The sequence below is a fragment of the Euleptes europaea genome, chromosome 1 (assembly GCF_029931775.1).
Source record: "Euleptes europaea isolate rEulEur1 chromosome 1, rEulEur1.hap1, whole genome shotgun sequence".
Classification (NCBI taxonomy): domain Eukaryota; kingdom Metazoa; phylum Chordata; class Lepidosauria; order Squamata; family Sphaerodactylidae; genus Euleptes; species Euleptes europaea.
The window spans coordinates 181,457,361-181,476,912 of record NC_079312.1 but is presented as its reverse complement, the minus strand read 5'-3'; the positions used below and the strand labels follow the sequence as shown (position 1 = coordinate 181,476,912).

At 50.9% G+C, this 19,552-nt stretch overlaps 1 protein-coding gene across 1 annotated transcript; it reads right to left on the bottom strand.

Annotated features, from left to right (window-relative positions):
• Positions 1-1,382: 1,382 nt before the first annotated feature.
• Positions 1,383-8,710, bottom strand: CLPP (caseinolytic mitochondrial matrix peptidase proteolytic subunit). The gene is made up of 7 exons (XM_056867036.1): positions 8,675-8,710; positions 6,827-6,928; positions 6,310-6,381; positions 5,704-5,800; positions 3,613-3,800; positions 2,415-2,520; positions 1,383-1,558 (listed from the first exon to the last, which is right to left on the bottom strand). Exons 1-7 carry the CDS (start codon positions 8,690-8,692, stop codon positions 1,383-1,385), a joined length of 759 nt encoding a protein of 252 aa, XP_056723014.1. The 5' UTR covers positions 8,693-8,710.
• Between the last annotated feature and the right edge of the window lie 10,842 nt (positions 8,711-19,552).

Sequence of the window (19,552 nt, the reverse complement as noted above, 5' to 3'; positions counted from 1 at the left end):
TAAAGGTGGCTAGCGAGAGAGGAGGGAGATCACATCAAACAGAAGTCGCCGTTTGACAGTAGCAACACCAACCTCCCCAGATGCAGCTTGAGTTTGAAGTGGGGAAAGAAGAAGAGTTGGTTTTTACATGCTGACTCTCTCTCCCACTTAAGTAAGATTCAAACCGGCTTACAATCGCCTTCCCTTCCCCACAACAGGCACCCTGTGAGGTAGGTCGGGCTGAGAGAGCTCTAAGAGAGCTGTGACTAGTCACCCAGCTGGCTTCGTGCAGAGGAGCTGGCAATCGAACCTGGTTCACCAGATTAGCGTCTGCTGCTCATGTGACGGAGTGGGGAAACACACCCGGTTCTCCAGATCAGAGTCCACCGCTCTGAACCACTACACCATGCTGAGAAAAACAGTGGAAGCCAGTGTGGTATAGTGGTTAAAGTGTTGATCTACGATCTGGGAGACCAAGGTTCGAATCCCCGCTCATGCCCTGAAAGCTCACAGGGTGACCTTGGGGAAGTCACATGCTCTCGGCCTAGCCTACCTCGCAGGGTTGTAGCGAGGATAAAATGGGAGAGGAGAACGATGTAAGCCGCTTTGGGGCTCCACTGAAAAGTAAGGTGGGGTAAAAATGAAGTAAATAAACAGCCTAGGCCGCTGATCAGGACAGCTGGATTATGAGATATGGCTAGTGAGGGTACTCTTGGAAACCAAGGAAAGTATTTGAAGAAGAGTTGGTTTTTACATGCTGATTTTCTCTACCTTTTAAGAATCAAACTAGCTTACAATTCCCTTCCCTTTCTCTCCCCACAACAGACACCCTGTGAGGTAGGTGAGGCTAAGAGAGTTCAGAGAAAACTGTGTCTGAGCAAAGGTCACCCAGCAGGTTTCATGTGGAGGAGTGGGATATCAAACCTGGTTCTCCAGATTAGAATCCACCACTTTTAAACCACCACACTATGCAGGCTCAAGGATAATATCCTCCAGGCAACCATTTCCCACCTGTCTGCGTATTTATGGGATCTGAATCTACTGCAGGAATAAAGGCACAGAAGACGAGAGACTTCCGTGACACACAGCCCACAATAAGAAAGCCGGGAAAACCAGAACGAGAATGCCAAAGAAGTCGAAATTTCATTTGAAACCATCACTATATACACAGCGCTGTCATTGGGGGAGGTGGTGGTCGGGAGATACTTTCCTACTGGAAGAAAGATGCGTCGGATCCTGTGGGGTGAGAGGCCAGCTCCGATAAACACGCTGGCGACCCGCACTCTCTGCCCGCTAAAGAGAGAAACATCCTGGGGTGGTCGGAGGAATCTGAACAGCCAGGCGTCCTTGCTTCAGGGGGCTGTTAATGCTGAAATCACCCCCGGTGTAAAACCCTCAGTCCCTCAGGGTTCAGCTGAAGAAGACGAGGCAGGGGTAGCGGGTGGAGAGGAAACCTCCTTATGTACCAGCTCCGGTTCATCTTCTCCGTCGTGCGGCGGATGGACCAGCACCTTGTCCAAGATGCCAAACTCCTGGGCTTCCACGGGGCTCATGTAGCGATCCCTCTCCATGGCGGACTCTGACGGTGAGAAAAGCCACCGCCGTTTGTTTTATTAACTTTTATTTATCGAAACACGCACGTCCGCCTTTCCTCGTGGCTCAAGGAAGTTTGCAACAATAGTTAAAAACATTTTTGGTTAAAGCCAAAAATTAAAATAGCCAACCCCTAATCTTTCCCCCCTTCCTCCCCTTTAAAAGATGTTGGCCGATTCAAACTTCAGTGGCTCAGGAGGAGTTACATGCCAAGTCGCGCAGATCCAACTCCGACCACTATACATCATTGCCTCCTGTTTCTTCCACCGCTGTGGAAGGAGGCAGGGGAGTTGGTCTTTGAGGAAGCAGCAGATCTAAGCAGAAGAGTCAATCAGGAGTCCAGGGACCCAAACCCTCACTGCTTGCCTGGCCCCAAATGCTTACAATCAAAGAGTTGGAAGGGTCATCTAGTCCAACCCCCTGCACAATGCAGAAAATTTACAACTACCTCCCCCCACCCACAGCCCCAGTGACCCCTACTCCATGCCCAGAAGATGGGGAAAAACCCTCCAGGATCCCTGGCCAATCTGGCTTGGAGGAAAATCCCTTTCTGACATCAAAGCAGCTATCAGCATTACCCTGAGCATACAAGAAAGGGCCACGAGAGCCAAGCACTGACACAACCCTTCCTGCCCTCCCTCTCATGATCTGCCTAGGGTCATAGAATCAGCAATGCTGACAGATGGCCATCTAGCCTCTGCTTAAAAACCTCAAAGGAAGGAGAGCTCGCCACCTCCCGAGGAAGCCTGTTCCACAGAGGAACCGCTCTAACTGTTAGAAAGTGCTTCCTAATGTTGATTCTCTCCCCCGTGCCTTCTTGGAGTGGGGACCAGGCAGCTTACCAATCACCTCCAGATTCTGCTTCGTGTGTTTAGCGTAGAGGACATTAATCTGTTTCTTCAGCTTCAGGATTTCCTCTGCCTGGATGGCAATATCTGTCGCCTGGCCCTGGAAAGGGAAACAGAGAGGCGGAGAGAAATCTGTTTGCGTCTTTATTTACTCCACCCTTGCCCCTCTGTTTTCCCCAGTGGGGTCTCAAATCCACTGAACAACATTCTCCTCTCCGCCATTTTGTCCTCACAACCACATAAGGTAGGCTAGGCAGTGAGCGTGGGACTGGCCCAAAGTTCCCTCAGCAAAAGGATTCGAACCTGGGTCTCTCAGATCCTAGTCCAGGGGTCCCCAACCTTCCTGAACTTTCTGACATATCTGGAATCGTGACACAGGGTGGTTGGCGCACCCACAAAATGGCTGCCGTGGGAGGCGGAGCCACACACAGAGAGGAAGCCCAAATGCAGGGGACAAGAGGAGTAATTTTTAAAAAATACACCAGGAAAGAAGAGTATTGTTGCAGTTCTGGAGGCCTCACTTCAAAAAGGATGTGGGCAGAATCAAGCGGGTGCAGAGGAGAGCAACAGGGATGATCAGTGGCCTGGAGACCAAGCCCTGCGAGGAAAGGCTGAGGGACTTGGGAATGTTCAGTCTGGAGAAGAGGAGGTTGAGGGGGGGACATGATGGCTCTCTGTAAGTATTTGAAGGGCTGTCACTTAGAGGAGGGCAGGGAGCTGTTCCTGCTGGCAGCAGAGGAGAGGACTCGCAATAATGGGTTTAAAATTGCGGGCAGAAAGGTACTGGCTGGATATTAGGAAAACAATTGTTCACAGTAAGAGGTGTTCGACAGTGGAATCAGATACCTAGGGAAGGGGTGAGCTCCCCCCCGACACTGGCAGACTTTAAGCAGAGGCTGGACAAGCACTTGTCAGGGTGCTCTAGGCTGATCCTGCATTGAGCAGGAGGTTAAGTTAGATGGCCTGTATGACTCTATGATTCTATGTCTGCAGGCACCACGTTGGAGACCCCTGTCCTAGTCTGATGCTGACTCCCCCCCCTCACTGAACACAAAGGAATGTGCTGAGACCTATGACTCCCCCCCTCCCGGATCAAGATGGAATGAAGACTCAGTAGAGGTGGGAAGGGAAAGCAATAGAGATCTTGAGATCCCTCAGCATCCGCTCCATCACGCAGGGCTGTGAAACTCACCCGTGCCCCTCCTGAGGGCTGGTGGATCATGATGCGTGAGTTGGGCAGGGAGTGGCGCATTCCTGGAGACCCTGCCGCCAGCAGCAGAGAGCCCATGCTGGCCGCCTGGCCCACACACCACGTGCAAATGGGGTTCAGGATGTACTGCATGGTGTCGTAAATAGCCAGCCCTGACGTCACCATGCCACCTGCAGAGGAAGCAAAGGGGATTCCTTGTAACACGCCGGGGCCCCGGAAGCCCTGCCTGTGCTGTTGGGAAAATCCAGGTGCTGGTCAGAAGGGTCAGCAGGCCCTCAAGACCCCCGTGGCAACACCATCCTGCAATAAAAGGGTTAGCCGCTCTCTTGGGATTTTGGTTCTGTGGCTTTCCCGAACCCCAGGATGCAGGAAACAAGGACAGTGGATCTGGGAGACGGACTCTCTTTCTTCACTATGAGAAAAGATTGAAGCTGGCAAGGGCTGCCCAGGAAGATGCTAGGGAGCTTTAGAAAAATCGTGACCTGCCCAGAGGGAACCAGCTAGACTCAGACCCTCCCAATGAAAGAAACCCAAGTCACCCACTGAAAGGAGTAGGCCAATAAAATTAACTATATCTACATATGGGAAAGAAAGAAAGAAAGAAAGAAAGGAAGGAAGGAAGGAAGGAAGGAAGGAAGGAAGGAAGGAAGGAAGGAAGGAAGGAAGGAAGGAAGGAAGGAAGGAAGGAAGGAAGGAAGGAAGGAAGGAAGGAAGGAAGGAAGGAAGGAAGGAAGGAAGGAAGGAAGGAAGGAAGGAAGACAAAGCACAGCAATATTGACGTTTTACAGCAAAGAAAACAGGGCCTCAAGGGCAGTCTTCACATATGGCTAGCAGATGTTAGGGGGATGGATTCCTAATACCAGCCACCCCGTGGCACCAGCATTCTAAAGCCCGATCACCACGCACATTCCAGGAAAAACCGTGCCACGGTCTTCAACACAATAAACGTCTACATCCTTATCTAGCAAAGCAGTTTTCTCAGTGTCCTTTTCCCAAGGAGAAGACTCCTCGGAGGAAGAAAAACAAAAGGCCTTGAGAAAGTTCTGCTATTAGATAAGCACGCAAGAATGTAGGCCCTGAAAAACAGAGCGCTGGAACGTGAGCCAGTATGATGCGCTGAATCAGGAACCCGAGGGACCAGCGTTCAAACCCCAACTCCACCATGACAGCTTGCTGGGTGAACCTGGGCCACTCTCAGCCTAGCCTACATTACAAGGTTGTCGTGAGGATAAAATGGCCCCTCCAACATTCTAAAAATACTAGGAAGGCACAGGGAAAGATGTTGGCGGGCATCATGGCACCCCCAGGTGCCACGCTGGGGACGCCCGATCTAACCACTATGCCAGGGTGGTTCTCCATAGGCAGAGCCCTGCTGGGTCAGACCAGTGAGGGTCCATCTAGTCCAGCATCCCGTCTCACACAGTGGCCAACCAGTTCCTCCGGAGGGCCAACAACAGGACAGAGAGGCCGAGACCTTCCCCTGATGTTGCTTCCTGGCACTGGTGTTCAGAGGTTGACTGCTTCTGAACGTGGAGGTTCCATTTAATCACCATGCCTAGTAGCCACTGATAGACCTACTCTCCATTGAACACATATACACATAAATCTGCCTTATACTGAATCAGACGCCTGGTCCATCAAAGTCAGTATTGTCTGCTCAGACCAGCAGCAGCTCTCCAGGGTCTCAGGCAGGAATCTTTCACATCACCTACCTGCCAAGTCCCTTTAACTGGAGATGCTGGGGATTGAACCTGGGACTTTCTGCATGCCAAGCAGAGGCTCTACCACTGACCCACGGCCCCTCCCCATTAATCTGTCTAATCCTCTTCTAAAGCCATCTATGCCTGTAGTCATCATTACATCCTCCGGCAGCAAATTCCATATTCTAATCACTGGTCATGTAAAGAAGTATTTCCTTCACATTGCCTGCAGAAACAGAGCAGGCTATTCCTGCTTCCGCTGGCCACAGCAGACAGAAGGAAGCCTATGTGGCTAAGCCAAAGGCCTCCCCCTTGCGAGACATGGGGGCCCCGTAGAGGAGGAGGCAGTCACTGACTTTCCACCGCGACTTACCAGGGCTGTTAATGTACATGTGGATGGGCTTCTTGTTGCTCTCCGACTGCAGGAACAGCAGCTGCGCGATGACCAGGCTGGCCACATTGTCATCAATCTGGAGACAAGAAGACACAAGAGAGGCTGACTCCTGAGAGCTGCAAACCAAGCGCCGGTCGGGGTCACCAGCAGGGTTAGGGTTACAAACAAAGTGTAGGAAACTGGCTCTGAGCAAAGTGCAGAACCAGAGACACAACAAATGCCCTTTTCTCTAAGCAGGAGAAGAAAAAGAAGAAGAGTTGGTTTTTATATGCCAACTTTCTCTACCACTTAGGAAGAATCAAACCAGTGTACAATCACTTTTCCTCCACCACCCCAACAGATACCCTGCGAGGTAGGTGGGGCTGAGAGAGCTCTAAGAGAGCTGTGACTAGCCCAAGCTCACCCAGCTGGCTTCATGTGTAGGAGCGGGGAAACAAATCCAGTTCACCAGATTAGCCTCCGCCGCTCATGTGGAGGAGTGGGGAATCGAACCCAGTTCTCCAGATCAGAGTCCACCACTCCAAACCACCGCTCTTAACCACTACACCACGCTTGTCTCCTGGGGAGAAGGGTGAGCATGCTTACCGGGCCCATCACGCACACAATGCGCTCCCTCAGCAGGCGAGAGTAGATGTCGTAGGCGCGTTCCCCCCGGCCCTGAAAGAGACAGGCAGTGAGCAGCATAAGGGTGCCCCCGTGCCTTGAGCATCGCTGGTAGCAGTAGGTTCCCCCCTCCTCCAGAGAGAAGGGCCCACAGATCTCTCGCAGATGTGAAAAATTACTTGCAGGAGCTCAGTATGACTGGGAGGCCAAGGCCTGGGTCATTCAGGTCAGGGCCAGAGTCGAACAGAGGTGGGTTGCCATTGCCTGCCTCTGCATTGCAACCCTGACCTTCCTTGGTGGTCTCCCATCCAAGTACCAACCAGGCCTGACCTTGCTTAGCTTCTGGGATCTGACGAGATTGGGCTAGCCTGGGCCATCCAGATCAAGTCACAACTCAGAATAGCTGCTGTTAAAACAGTCTGGCCTCTCCAGTTCCTAACCCTCTTCCGTTCTTCCAGGGACACAGAAGGAGGATCGCCACCCCACCTGCTCCACTTACCGTCTGCTCCACCACTATGGGGATGAGGGGGATGTGGTGCCTGGGAGACTGATGCAGGTTTCGAGCCACATACCGAAGGTGACAACCTAGCCGTACGGGGGGCTAAAGAAAGAGAAAAGGCTGTTATTAAAGACAGTCATCGCTCCTGCCAGTAACCACCAGCATCTTTTTGGACCCCCCTAGAGGGACTGTTTCGACACCTCTCACCCCCTGCTGATCCATAGCCAACTTCCCCCATGCCCAGCTTGCCTCTCTCTCATGGCTCCCAAGTGAAGCTGCTGTAAACACCCATGCCGTTGCCAAACGAACTCTAGCACTCAACTTGTTTTTTCCTGCAGCTGGTAGCTCTCACAAACACTGGAGGTATGTGTACTTTCAAAATACATAAGAACATTAGAAGAGCCCTGCTGGATCAGACCAGTGAGGGTCCATCCAGTCCAGCATCCCCTCTCACACAGGGGCCAATCAGTTCCTCTGAAGGACCAACAGCAGGGCACAGAGGCAGAGGGCCTTTAGCCAGTATTGTCTCCTGGCACTGGTGGTATTCAGAGGTTGACTGCCTCTGAATGTGGAGGATCTCTTCACTCACCATGACTAATAGCCCCCCAAGAACTACACACTTTCTGCATCATGAAACGCTTTACCTACCCTGTTACATTCATCATAACATTTCCTTATAAGCTCAGAGGAGAGGTGAGTGTTTTACTCTGCATTAGTGATGGAAGCACAAAGCAAGACCATTTTTCCAGACAGGTGATGGCCAAGCGCAGGGGGTGGGAACTTGTACAGTTTCCAAATAATCAATACTTCACATATATCAATCATTTTGGGAGTGCCTGAAACACCTTGCTTATGTTACAGGCAGGCTGGCGTTATTCCAGTATTGCAGATGAAAGTTCAGGAACTCAGGCTTAAAGGTAACAGCTTGCCATACTCACTGGGCTATGGTGTGATTTAGGGCTGGCAACCCTAACCCCAAAGAACTACACAGAGGTGAAGGAAGCAAAAATCAGGGTGTGTGTTTGTGAGCACATGCAGTGGGGCTTCATAGAGATCTGCTGGGCACTGGTTCTAGACAGCTGGCCTATAAGTAAATTCTAAAGGTTTGGGGGCTTTTCAGTTTAGGAAAAAGGGAATGCTAAGGGAGGTCTAGAAAATCATGAACAGCATGAGAGAAACAGTTCTCACAAAGATGAACACATGAAGCTGCCTTATACTGAATCAGACCATCAAGGTCCATCAAAGTCAGTATTGTTTACTCATACCGGCCGCGGATCTCCAGGGTCTCCGGCAGAGGTCTATTCACATCACCTACTTGCCTGGTCCCTTATACTAGAGATGCCGGGGATTGAACCTGGGACCTTCTGCATGCCAAGCAGAGGCTCTGCCACTGAGCCACAACCCCTCTCCTCTCACAATACTTGAATTTGGAGTCATCCAGTGAAATTGAGGGGGCAATAGATCCGGGGACAACCCCTTTCGCAAAAATGCACAATTAACACGCAAAAGTTGCAAGGGTGCTGTCTAGCTTAGAACGGGATAAGGCAAACGCATGCCCCTCTTACAAAATGTTAAAATGGAACCTCCAAGTACAGAGGCAGTGTACCCCCCAAACACCAGCTGCTGGGAGGCCGACAGAGGCGGGCTGTTGTTTTTACGTGTTGTGGTCGGTCTAGACCACATGGGTCCCTGGTTCGAATCCAGAAAAGCCCCCTTGTGCTCCCTGGTCAGCCTGGATTTGGGTCATTTGGGGCCGGGGGAGGAGCCAAGTCGCTCTGCCCGGCCCTGCTGCCGACCCACCACCACGCACGACCTCCCGAGCCATTCACACGTGCACTGGCCCCTCACCACTAGCCTCTGCAGCATCCTGGCACCCGGAAGGACCTTCTTGCCACCTTCCCACGTGGGTTTCAGAAGGCATGGATCACATGACCAGGGTCCGGAAAAGAGGGGGAGGGCAGCGCCGCCGCTATGCACGCTGGGAAATGTAGTCCCAAACCCTGCGCTTTGCTGCAGATACCCAAGTTCCTTTTTGGTTATTTAGCATTATAAATCCTTCAGCGTTTTACAGATGTAAACGAGGTAGCTCTTGTGTGCCTGGATCATAAGTTGCAGGAGGTTCCTCTCTGCTTGCCTGTGATTTTATTTATTTTATTTACTCTGTGGCTCATCCCTTGGGTAGGGTTGCCAACCTCCAGGTGGAGCCTGGAGTTCTCCTGGAATTACAATTCATGTCCAGGTGGAAATCAGTAATCAAAAACGGCTTGCAAGTGCTAGTCAGCAGTGTGGAACTCAAAATATAGCACGAGACAATTATTTCCAAAATGAGGAGAACAAACGATTGCAATTCTTGCTGTTAAAGACGTATATTAGAGACAGTTTCAAAAATCACAATTCTAGAGCAAAGAAATATATATCACAATTGGTCTAAATAAGATCCCAACTCCTAGCATAAGGCTTTACAATACAAAATATATAAGCCCAAATGCTCAGTCCTTATTCAGTCCATATCGATAATTCCATAAAGTGCATCAGTAGGCAACAGAAACAAGACGTAAAACAATGGAGATCCGGTATAATTCCATTTCGTGTACACTTTTTCAAGCCTTCAGTCTTTCCGTGCACTGTTCTATCAATGCATGAAGGAGTGTACCTTTCCTATGTATTTGGACGGCAAAGTGAGACGTCCTGTGATTTTATTTATTTTATTTACTCGGTGCCTCGCCCCTTGGGTAGGGTCGCCAACCTCCAGGTGGAGCCTGGAGTTCTCCTGGAATTACAATTCATGTCCAGATGACAGAGAATAATTCCCCTGAAGAAAATTGCATCTTTGGAGGGTGGACTCTATGGATTTATACGAGGTCCCTCTCCTCCTTAACTTCAAACCATCCATCTCAAATAGGGTTGCCAGCTCCAGGTTGGAAGATACCTGGAGATTTTGGGGGTGGAGCCTGAGGAAGGCGGGATTTGGGGAGGAGAGGGGCTTCAATGGGGTATAATGTCATAGAGTCCACCTTCCAAAGCTGCCATTTTCTCCAAGTGAACTGTTCTCTGTCACCTGGAGATCAGTTCTAATCCCAGGACATCTCCAGCCACCACCTGGAGGTTGGCAACCCTACTGGAGGAAAATGTCCTGTCCCTTTAATAGAGGATGAATAGAAATGGACCAATGAAGCTTTTCATAGCATGGAAGTAAATAACACCACCTGGTAAATCACATCCTATTAACTGTACGTTAAAGGGGAAGGGCTTATTTTTCTCCAGGCAGTTGGCAACCCTAGCCCCAGCACAGATCTCATATTATGTGGAAAGAGACCCCTGTGAAAATATATCATGCTATTTGGCCCTGAGGGAGGAGGTTTTTGCCACCAAGATTTGTAGGGTTGCCAACCTCCAGGGGGTACAAATGAATTAAACTAATAAAATACAGCGCCAGTGCTTTTTCAGAGCTGCCAGGGACATTTGACAGAGGAAGCCTGTCGAGAAGCACCCTCACCCACTCCAGAATGCAGCTATGGTTCTGCACCTCATTCCTCTTCCATTTCCTCCGTTTTCGAGACCCAAGGCCAAGAAGCTGTGCAGTTCCTGGGAACTGCGCATCCAAGATAAGAGAAGCAACATTTGCCATGCGATCTGCCCTATACCAACCAAGTAACCATTCCCAAGGAGGGAGCGCTGCAGACAAACTGTCTCCTTTAGACCAAAACAATTCCTGCTTGTTCTTGTGAGCTCTATCCAGTCGGGTCGCCAGCTCTGGGTTGGGAAAGACCTGGAGGTTAGGGGCGGAGCCTGAGGAGGGCACGGTTTGGAGAGGGGAGGGACTTCAATGCCATAGAGTCCAATTGCCAAGGTGGCCATTTTCTCCAGGTGAACTGATCTCTATCAGCTGGAGATCAGTTGTAATAGCAGGAGATCTCCAGCTAGTACCTGGAGGTTGGCAACCCTACTCATGGAGCAGCCATGGGGGATCATGAAATGGGGCATTTGCTTTTTCTATCTTCTCCATTTCTACCCTCTTCCTTTCAGTCCATGTGAGTACCCAGAATTGGACCCAGTTCCATGACTAGGGTTGCCAGCCTCCAGGTGGCACCTGGAGATCTGCTATTAACACGGCTCTCCAGATGACCAACCTGGAGGTTGGCAACCCTAAGAAGAAGAAGAAGAACTGCCTTTCTCTACCACTTAAGGAAGACTCAAACTGGCTTAGCTTCTGAGATCTGGCGAGATCAGGCTAGCCTGGGCCATCCAGGTCAGGGCCAAGTGGACCAAATCCTTAACAACTGCACATTCAATAATACAATATTACATTCATATGCATATAATGATCCCAATACATATAATCACAGGAGCCCCATGGTGCAGAGTGGTAAGGTGCAGTATGGCAGTCCAAGCTCTGCTCACGACCTGAGTTCGATCCCGACGGAAGTCGGTTTGAGGTATCCGGCTCAAGGGTGGCTCAGCCTTCCATCCTTCCGAGGTCGGTGAAATGAGTACCCAGCTTGGTGGGGGTAAAGGGAAGATGACTGGGGAAGGCACTGGCAAACCACCCCGTAAAACAAAGTCTGTCTAGTAAATGCTGGGATGTGACGTCACCCCATGGGTCAGGAATGACCCGGTGCTTGCACAGGGGACCTTTACCTTTACATATAATCACAGACAGGTCAATAGTCCAACTCTGTGCTACAAACAGATGTCCATAGAAAGTAACCTGAACGATTTTTACACCTTCTCTTATCACCAAAGTTGGTGAATAGCCCAATTCTGTGTTATAGGCTGATGCCCATTGAGAGTGTCTTCATAAGTACTTTCACTTTCCTTTCTCTCTTAACAGGTTTCCAGTAATTTTCTCCTGTTTTGATATCTTATCTTCCTCAGAAGATTAGCCCGCACATTAGGCAGAATCACTTTCTTCAGTGGGAGACATTACCCAGCTCTGCACTGCAAACAAATGTCCACAGAAAGTAACTTGAGTGGTTTTTACACTTTCTCTTATCATGATTACATGGTATATCCATGAATCAGTGCCCAAGAGTCACGCCCTCTTTTGTGGAATGCACTGCAGTAGGCCAAGCCTGCAACGCATTCCCACACTCTGTTCAAACCTTGACCTGTCCTAGGTTCTGAAAAAGGACGTAGAGTTACCATGCTCCAGGTGGGGCCTGGAGATCTCCTAGAATCCCAACTCATCTCCAGATGACAGCGATCAGTTCCCCTGAAGAAAATGGCTGCTTTGGAGGGGAGGACTGTTGGGCATTAGACCCTCCACAGGCTCCACACCCAAAATCTCCAGGAATTTCCCAACCCAAGGTTGGCAACCCTGGGCAGAACGGTCTCAAAATGGGGAATTGAGGGCCCAGAGGTGATGCTGCATATAGCTGTGGGTTAGGGTTGCCAACCTCCAGGTGGTGGCTGGGGATTTCTTGGTATTATTACTGATGTCCAAGTAGGGTTGCCAGCCCCAGCCAATAGAGATCAGTTCCCTTGGAGAAAATGGCTGCTTTGGCAATTGGACTCTATGGCATTGAAGTCCCTCCCCAAACCCCACCCTCCTCAGGCTCCGCCCCCCAAAATCTTCAGGTATTTCCCAGTCCGGAGCTGGCAACCCTGGAGGGGGGGGGCAGGTAATGGGAGGGAGAATTTGCCCAACACATCACGTTCCCCTATGGCACTGGTTCCCAACCAGGGGTCCATGGACCCCCAGGGGTCCACGAGAACTAAATTAAGGTCCGCAAAACAAAGTTATAAACCCATAATAAATTAATATTTTCAAGTAAAAGTTCTCTATTATAAAAATATATATTCAAATATTATTCTAAGTTTAATGTTTAACTAACAGTTATGATTAAAGTTTATTTTCAAATTCTCGGAATTTTTATTTTGAACCTTGGGGTCCCTACACCGAACAAAAAAGTCCTAGTGGTCCCTGGTCAAAAAAAGGTTGGGAACCACTGCCCTATGGTGTCAAACTAAGTAGATAAAGATGTCACAATCCATAGCTTTTAGGGTTGCAACCTATGGGGTGGGAAATTCCTGAAGCTTTTGGGAGAGGAGCCTGGGGAGGGGAGGGACCTCAGCAGTATATATTTGGTCGCTTGTCTGTTTTATTAAAACATTTATATCCTGCCTTTCCTCTTGGTTCAGAGCGGCTTGCAATGTCAATGATAATGCCGCCCTCCAAAGCAGCCATTTTCCTCCAAGGGGTCTGATCTCATTTTTCTCCAAGGGGTCTGGAGATGAGTTGTAATTCCAAGAGGCCTCCAGGTCCCACCTGGAGGTTGGCAACCCCAGCAGCTTTCCTTCTAAAGCCCTGCCCTGTGACAGAGCATGAGGGAGAAGTGCTTGAACATGGCAATGTCATGAGGGCGGATGGGCTTTTCCGTTGACCCGGCAAGCCACTCCTGGGCTGGGCTGTTTGCTCAGCAAGAGATTAGGCACTGTGTTTACCATCCCAGGTTCCCAGCCTCTTTTCTTCCTGGAGCATTTTGTCTCCAGGTGAAAAGGAACAAAAGAGCCATTACAGTGTCATTGTGGGTAAGCAAAACAAGGCTGGGGCGACAGTGGCTGCTGTGGGTTGAAAGCCGGGCCGATCAAGGGGTTGCCAACCTCCAGACCAGGCCTGGAGATCTCCCGGAATTCCAGCTGATCTCCAGATGAAAGAGATCCGTTCTCCTGGAGAGCATGGCTGCTTTGGTGGACTCTATGGTATTATACTCTGCTCAGGTCCTGCCCCTCCCCAAAACCCCGCCCTTCTCAGGCTGCGCCCTCCAATTCTCCAGGAATTCCTCAACATGGAGTTGGCAACCCTCACGAATGAGCTAACACTCATGGATAGGGTTGCCAGGACCCTCTTCGCCACTGGCGGGAGGTTTTTGGAGCGGAGCCTGGGGAGGGCGGGTTCTGGAGAGGGGAGGGACTTCAATGCCATAGAGTCCAATGGCCAACGCGGCCATTTTCTCCAGGTGAACTGATCTCTATCAGCTGGAGATCAGTTGTAATAGCAGGAGATCTCCAGCTAGTACCTGGAGGTTGGCAACCCTACTCATGGAGCAGCCATGGGGGATCATGAAATGGGGCATTTGCTTTTTCTATCTTCTCCATTTCTACCCTCTTCCTTTCAGTCCATGTGAGTACCCAGAATTGGACCCAGTTCCATGACTAGGGTTGCCAGCCTCCAGGTGGCACCTGGAGATCTTCTGCTATTAACACGGCTCTCCAGATGACCAAGATCAGCTCCCCTGGAGAAAATGGCTGCTTTGGAGGATGGGCTCTATGGCATTATACTCTGCTCAGGTCCCTTCCCTCTCCAAACCCCACCCTTCTCAGGCTGTGCCCTCCAATTCTCCAGGCATTTCCCAACCTAGACCTGGCAACCCTATCCATGACCCACATGTTGAGAGTTTCGATGGCCACCTGTAACTCTGGTGGCTGCCTCCTCCTCCTCGACCTCTTCTTCATAGGCTAGGCAGCTGGCAACCTGGGAAGGGCCTTTTTGGTCGTGGCCCCTAGGCTCTGGAACTCTCTCCCTGGGGAGATTCGTCTATTCCCTTCTGTTGCTGTCTTGCGCCAGCGGTTGACGACTTTTTGATTTCGTCTGGCATTTCCTTAGTGATCACTCCTTCCTGACCAATATCTGAATTGCTGTTTTTATGTCTTTGTATGTATTCTAACTCAGTTTTTAATTTGTTTTAATGACGTGCGTTGAGGGGGGGGGGGTTGATTTGAACGGTTTTAAAATATGCTTTTATCATTCATGTTTTAAATTGTTAGCTGCCTTGGTGGCCCTTGTAAGAGCAGAAAGGTGGGATTCAAATGTTGTAAAAAAATATAAATAAATGAAATGAAATAAGGATTTATTTATTTATTTTGTTTAGACAAGTACACCACCGCCTGCAGGTTGGCAACCCTATGTGGTCTTTATGCCAAAGACTGCGGTTAGGGGACTCTAACCATTGGCTGTGATCCTGCTCCACCTCTAAGCACTAGAACATCTGCAAAGGGCTTTTGAAACCATGGGTTTGGCCAGGCTGTGGATAAATACAAGCGTTGTGTGGTTGACGTGGCTTTATTATTTTGTTGTCGGTTTTGTGTTCAAAGAGAGTCAAAGGGCAAAGCTGTCCCTCCCTCTACCCATAATTTTGTTTTAGTGGTACACCTAGCGTTGCCAACCTCCAGGTAGTAGCTGGAGATCTCCTGCTATTGCAACTGATCTCCAGTCGATACAGATCAGTTCCCCTGGAGGAAATGGCCGCTTTGGCAATTGGGCTCTATGGCATTGAAGTCCCTCCCCTCCCCAAACCCCGCCCTCCTCAGGCTCCACTCAAAAAACCTCCCATCAGTGGCGAAGAGGGACCTGGCAACCCTAGGCACACCATACGTCAGGGGTCTCCCACCTTCTTGAGCCTGCGGGCACCTTTGGAATTCAGCCACAGGGTGGTGGGTGCAGCCACAAAAGGGCAGCCATGGGCCAGAGAACCAACCATTAAATGACTGTCACAAGAGGCAGAGCCATCCACAACATGATAGGAAGTGAGGTCGTGCATGACTCTAATAGGGATGCTTCAACCATGCAGGTAGAGGCTCTTAAACAGGATGCTTTTGACAATGAACTTAGAGGAAGAGTTGGTTTTTATACCCCGCTTTTCTCTGTCTTTAAGGAGTCTCAAAGCGGCTTACAATCGCCTTCCCTCCACCGCCCCCCAAACAGACACCTTGTGAGGTCGGTGGGGCTGAGAGTGTTCGGAGAGAACTGCGACTAGCCCAAGGTCGCCCCGCAGGCTTCATGTGGAGGACTGGGGAATCGAACCCAGTTTTCCAGATTAGAGTCCGCCACTCCTAACCACTACACCGTGCTGTTTAAAAATATTTTCTTGCCTCAGTCACGCAGTGAAGACCTTTGTGCTCTCTTGGCTGCTGCCGCCAAAACTATTTAAAAAAACAACAACCCTGCATAGCCAATCAGATCCCCACCGGCCAATCAGAAGCCCTGCTGGGTAAAAGTCCACCTGGCTCACCCACTTCCGAAAAACACTTGGTGGGTGCCGGGAAAGGTGTTGACAGGCACCGTGCCACCACGGGCACCTTGTCTGGGATTCCTGCCATAGATGAATAGGCATTTGTGCTGCGCTGTGCCCCCTGGCCCTAACCGAGGTTTGCCAGCCTCCAGGTGGCACCTGGAGATCTCCTGCTATTAAAATTGCTCTCCAGGCAACCAAGATCAGCTCCCCCAGAGGAAAACGGTTGCTTTGGAGGGTGGACTCTATGGCACTCTACGCTGCTGAGGTCCCTCCCCTCCCCAAACCCTGCCTTTCCCAGGCTCCACCCCCAAAATCTCCAGGTATTTCCTGACCCAGAGCTGGCGACCCTACCCTAACTCCCCAGACTGGCTCTAGCCTTTGCCCGTGGACAGAATTGTTAACTTCTCCAACTGGCAACTCGAACTAGTCTCCTGGCATCTTTCATCTTGGTCTCCGTTCGTTTCCAATTTCCAGTTCGGGCTCCTGATCACAAAGGGCTCCTAGTGGGAGAATGACCCCCCGCCCGCCTGCCAGTCGGGGTGCCCACCGCCAGAACCCTTTCAGAAGCCTGCTCTGAAACAAAACACCTGCCCTTCAGGCCGCAGCATCTGTCCCCTACTAGAATGTGGTCGGACCGGTCAGACTGGGAAACTTCACACTGGCAACCCTAGCCTCTGGTTTGCCACCCCCACCCCAGTCGACAATATTGACATATGCTTCTTTCGGTTTCCACAGAACCGAGGGCAGGGCAGAATGAGTCGGCACACTATACAGCCAAGGCAGAGAGTTCTTTCCCCATTAATCAGATTTTATTGGGCATGAAATGCCATATTAATTCATCAGAATGCCATTGCTTAGAAAAAAGGAATCCTACGGAAGACCAACCCCCCCCCCCAAATCACCAGCAATTAAACAGCTTCATTACTGAGTGAAATACAGAGCCCGAAGTAGGACTGCCGACCTCCAGGTGGGGCACGGAGATCTCCCAGTGTGACAGCTGATCTCCAGATGGCAGAGATTAGTTCCCCTGCAGAAAATGGCAGCTTTGGAGGGTGGACTCTATGGCCATAGAACCCACAGAGGACTCTCCCCTCTCCAAACTCTACCCTCCCCAGGATCCACCCCCAAATTTCCAGGTATTTTCCAGCCCATAATTGGCAACCCTGGCCCAAAGAGGGGCTACCGCATGCGTATGCCAGGGCCAGCCGAAGACACTTTGGGGCAGGAGACCGCGGGGCACTTCCCACACACGCCAGTGAAGAGAGGGCACGGCCCACTAAGCAAGATGAATGGATGCTGACTAACCGTGTAGTGTTTCCGCTGACCTTCCCAGTGGATCGTGCCCCAGGGTTTCCACCTGTCTCCCCCACTGCCACCCTTGGCAGCAGCACCCAAGTTGGCCAGCTGGCCGTGCCTCTCGGTATAGTCATCTTTTGGCACCTGCCATGAAGGCTGTTTCAGGAGATTAGCCACGTTGGCCTCTAGTACGAGAGCTGGATTCGAGTCCAGGAGTGCCTTAGACACGAACAAGTAGGGTTGCCCGGTCCCTCCTCATCACTGGCGGGAGGTTTTTGGAGCCTGAGGAGGGAGGGGTTTGGGGAGGGACTTCAATGCCATAGAGTCCAATTGCCAAAGCGGCCACTTTCTCCAGGCGAACAGACCTCTATCGGCTGGAGATCAGTTGTAATAGCAGGAGAACTCCAGCTAGTACCTGGAGGCTGAGCAACCCTACCAACAAGACTTTCGGGTGACGAGCTTTCGAGAGTCTCTGACAAAGGCCGCTTCAAGCTCATACCCTGCAAATCTTGTAGGTCTCTAAGGTGCTGTTGGACTCGAATCTAGCTCTTTTGGCACCTGTTATCTTAGCTTTAAGTATTGAGACCAGTGCCTCGGTGGAATCTGGGTCCCTCGGGAGATGGAAGGAAAGAGCAGTGGGTGCTGGCCGATTTCCAAAGGCCAGCAAGGCTGAAGAATGAGACCAGATTCAAGGCAAAAGATCCAGCCTGCCTTTGTGGATGGCTCGCCAGCCATTCTTGAAACTATTGTCGAAGGCTTTCACGGTCAGAGTTCATTGGTTCTTGTAGGTTATCCGGGCTGTGTAACCGTGAAAGAAAACCGTGAAAGGAAAGGAAATTCCAAGACCACGGTTACACAGCCCGGATAACCTACAAGAACCAATTCTTGAAACTACTCAGCCTGGGGAAGTTGGGCAGGGCTTCCTTTGCTGAGACAGATGCTTTAGTCCCTCTGGTTTGGGGACACAAGGACGGTCCCATCGGGCTCAATGAATACCAAGACGTTTTCCAAAGTACATCATTTATCAACATCAGGGCTTTTTCACCTCGGCTCTGAAACGCTTGTGCGTTTGTGCGAAGGCAACCCGAAATCTACAAGAAGGAAAACGGAGCTCAGCAACCTGCACGCAAATCCAGCAAGTGTGCCCATTTTCTCTTATGCTGTATCTTTGATTCCTGGCAATCGCGGATGGGCAAGGAGATCCGCAGCCCCTTCCCAACCCACTGGCTGCGGCTCAGTGGTAGAGCCTCTGCTTGATATGCAGAAGGTCCCAGGTTCAATCCCCGGCATCTCCAGCTAAAGGGACTAGGCAAGTAGGTGATGTGAAAGACCCCTGCCTGAGACCCTGGAGAGTCATGGAGAGGGGCTGTGGTGGCTCAGTGGTAGAGCATCTGCTTGGCATGCAGAAGGTCCCAGGTTCAATCCCTGGCATCTCCAGTTAAAGGGACCAGGCAAATAGATGATGTGAAAGACCTCTGCCTGAGACCCTGGAGAGCCGCTGCCGGTCAGAGTAGACAATACTTACTTTGATGGACCAAGGGTCTGATTCAGTATAAGGCAGCTTCATGTGTTCAATTACCAGACCTTGACAGAGGAAAATGTGGTTGGCACAAGACAGCGTCTCAACACCCTTACGTGTGCTTCAGAACCAGGCCACGCACCCACCCACCCACCCACCCTGAAACCTTGATATTAGCCACCAAGCCGCTTCCCGCACACGCTTCTCCCAGGGAAGCAATTCCCACAGCTTTGCTCGGCTGCCGAGCACAGACAGAATCTAGGGGAAACCCAGCAAAGGGTGGAAAGTGCCTGGAACGAGGAATCAGATCCACCCGGGTACCACTCAGGGAGAGGGACTAACGTGAGCCACAACGCTTGGGATCGAGCCCCGAGTCTCTCCTCTGCGCTCCAAAGAGAGACTTGGGAGAAGGCGGCCGTCTCTAAACTGGCACCCTTAAACGAGTCGCGCGGAAATGCTATTGGACGTTTTTTGCAAAATCCTGGAAGGAGAATACGGCTGGTATCGGAGGCACGTTGCACATGGTGTGGTACATCGGGAGCAGGGTTGAGGGAAGGCCTCGTGGGTCTTCAAGATGCCGCCCAGGTCGTCTTCTTGCCACGGCCGGTCCTTAATCCTGGCTGTCCTGGTTGCCAACAGTCCCTGACTCCCAGCGCTGGATTAAGGCACTCTTCTGGCGACTCCGAGGGCTTCTCTCCAGCTGACGGGTTAAACAGAGGGGGAGAGAGAAGGAGAAAGAGTGAGCAATAGGCTAGGCAGGGGTCCCCAATGTGGTGCCTACAGGAACCCACTGAAGCCTGTCCTGGTGCCCAACAAGTGTTTTTAGAAAATGGATGGGGTCAGGTAGGGCTTCTGCCCAGCCAGGCTTCTGATTGGCCACTGGAGCTTTGGTTGGCG

Excerpts from the sequence above, each read along its gene's own strand:
- CLPP (XM_056867036.1), bottom strand. Across the intron at positions 6,382-6,826 it reads CCATAGTGGTGGAGCAGACG|GGCCGGGGGGAACGCGCCTA; the intron begins GTAAGTGGAGCA and ends TGTCTCTTTCAG. Across the intron at positions 5,801-6,309 it reads TTGTGTGCGTGATGGGCCCG|ATTGATGACAATGTGGCCAG; the intron begins GTAAGCATGCTC and ends TCTTGTCTCCAG.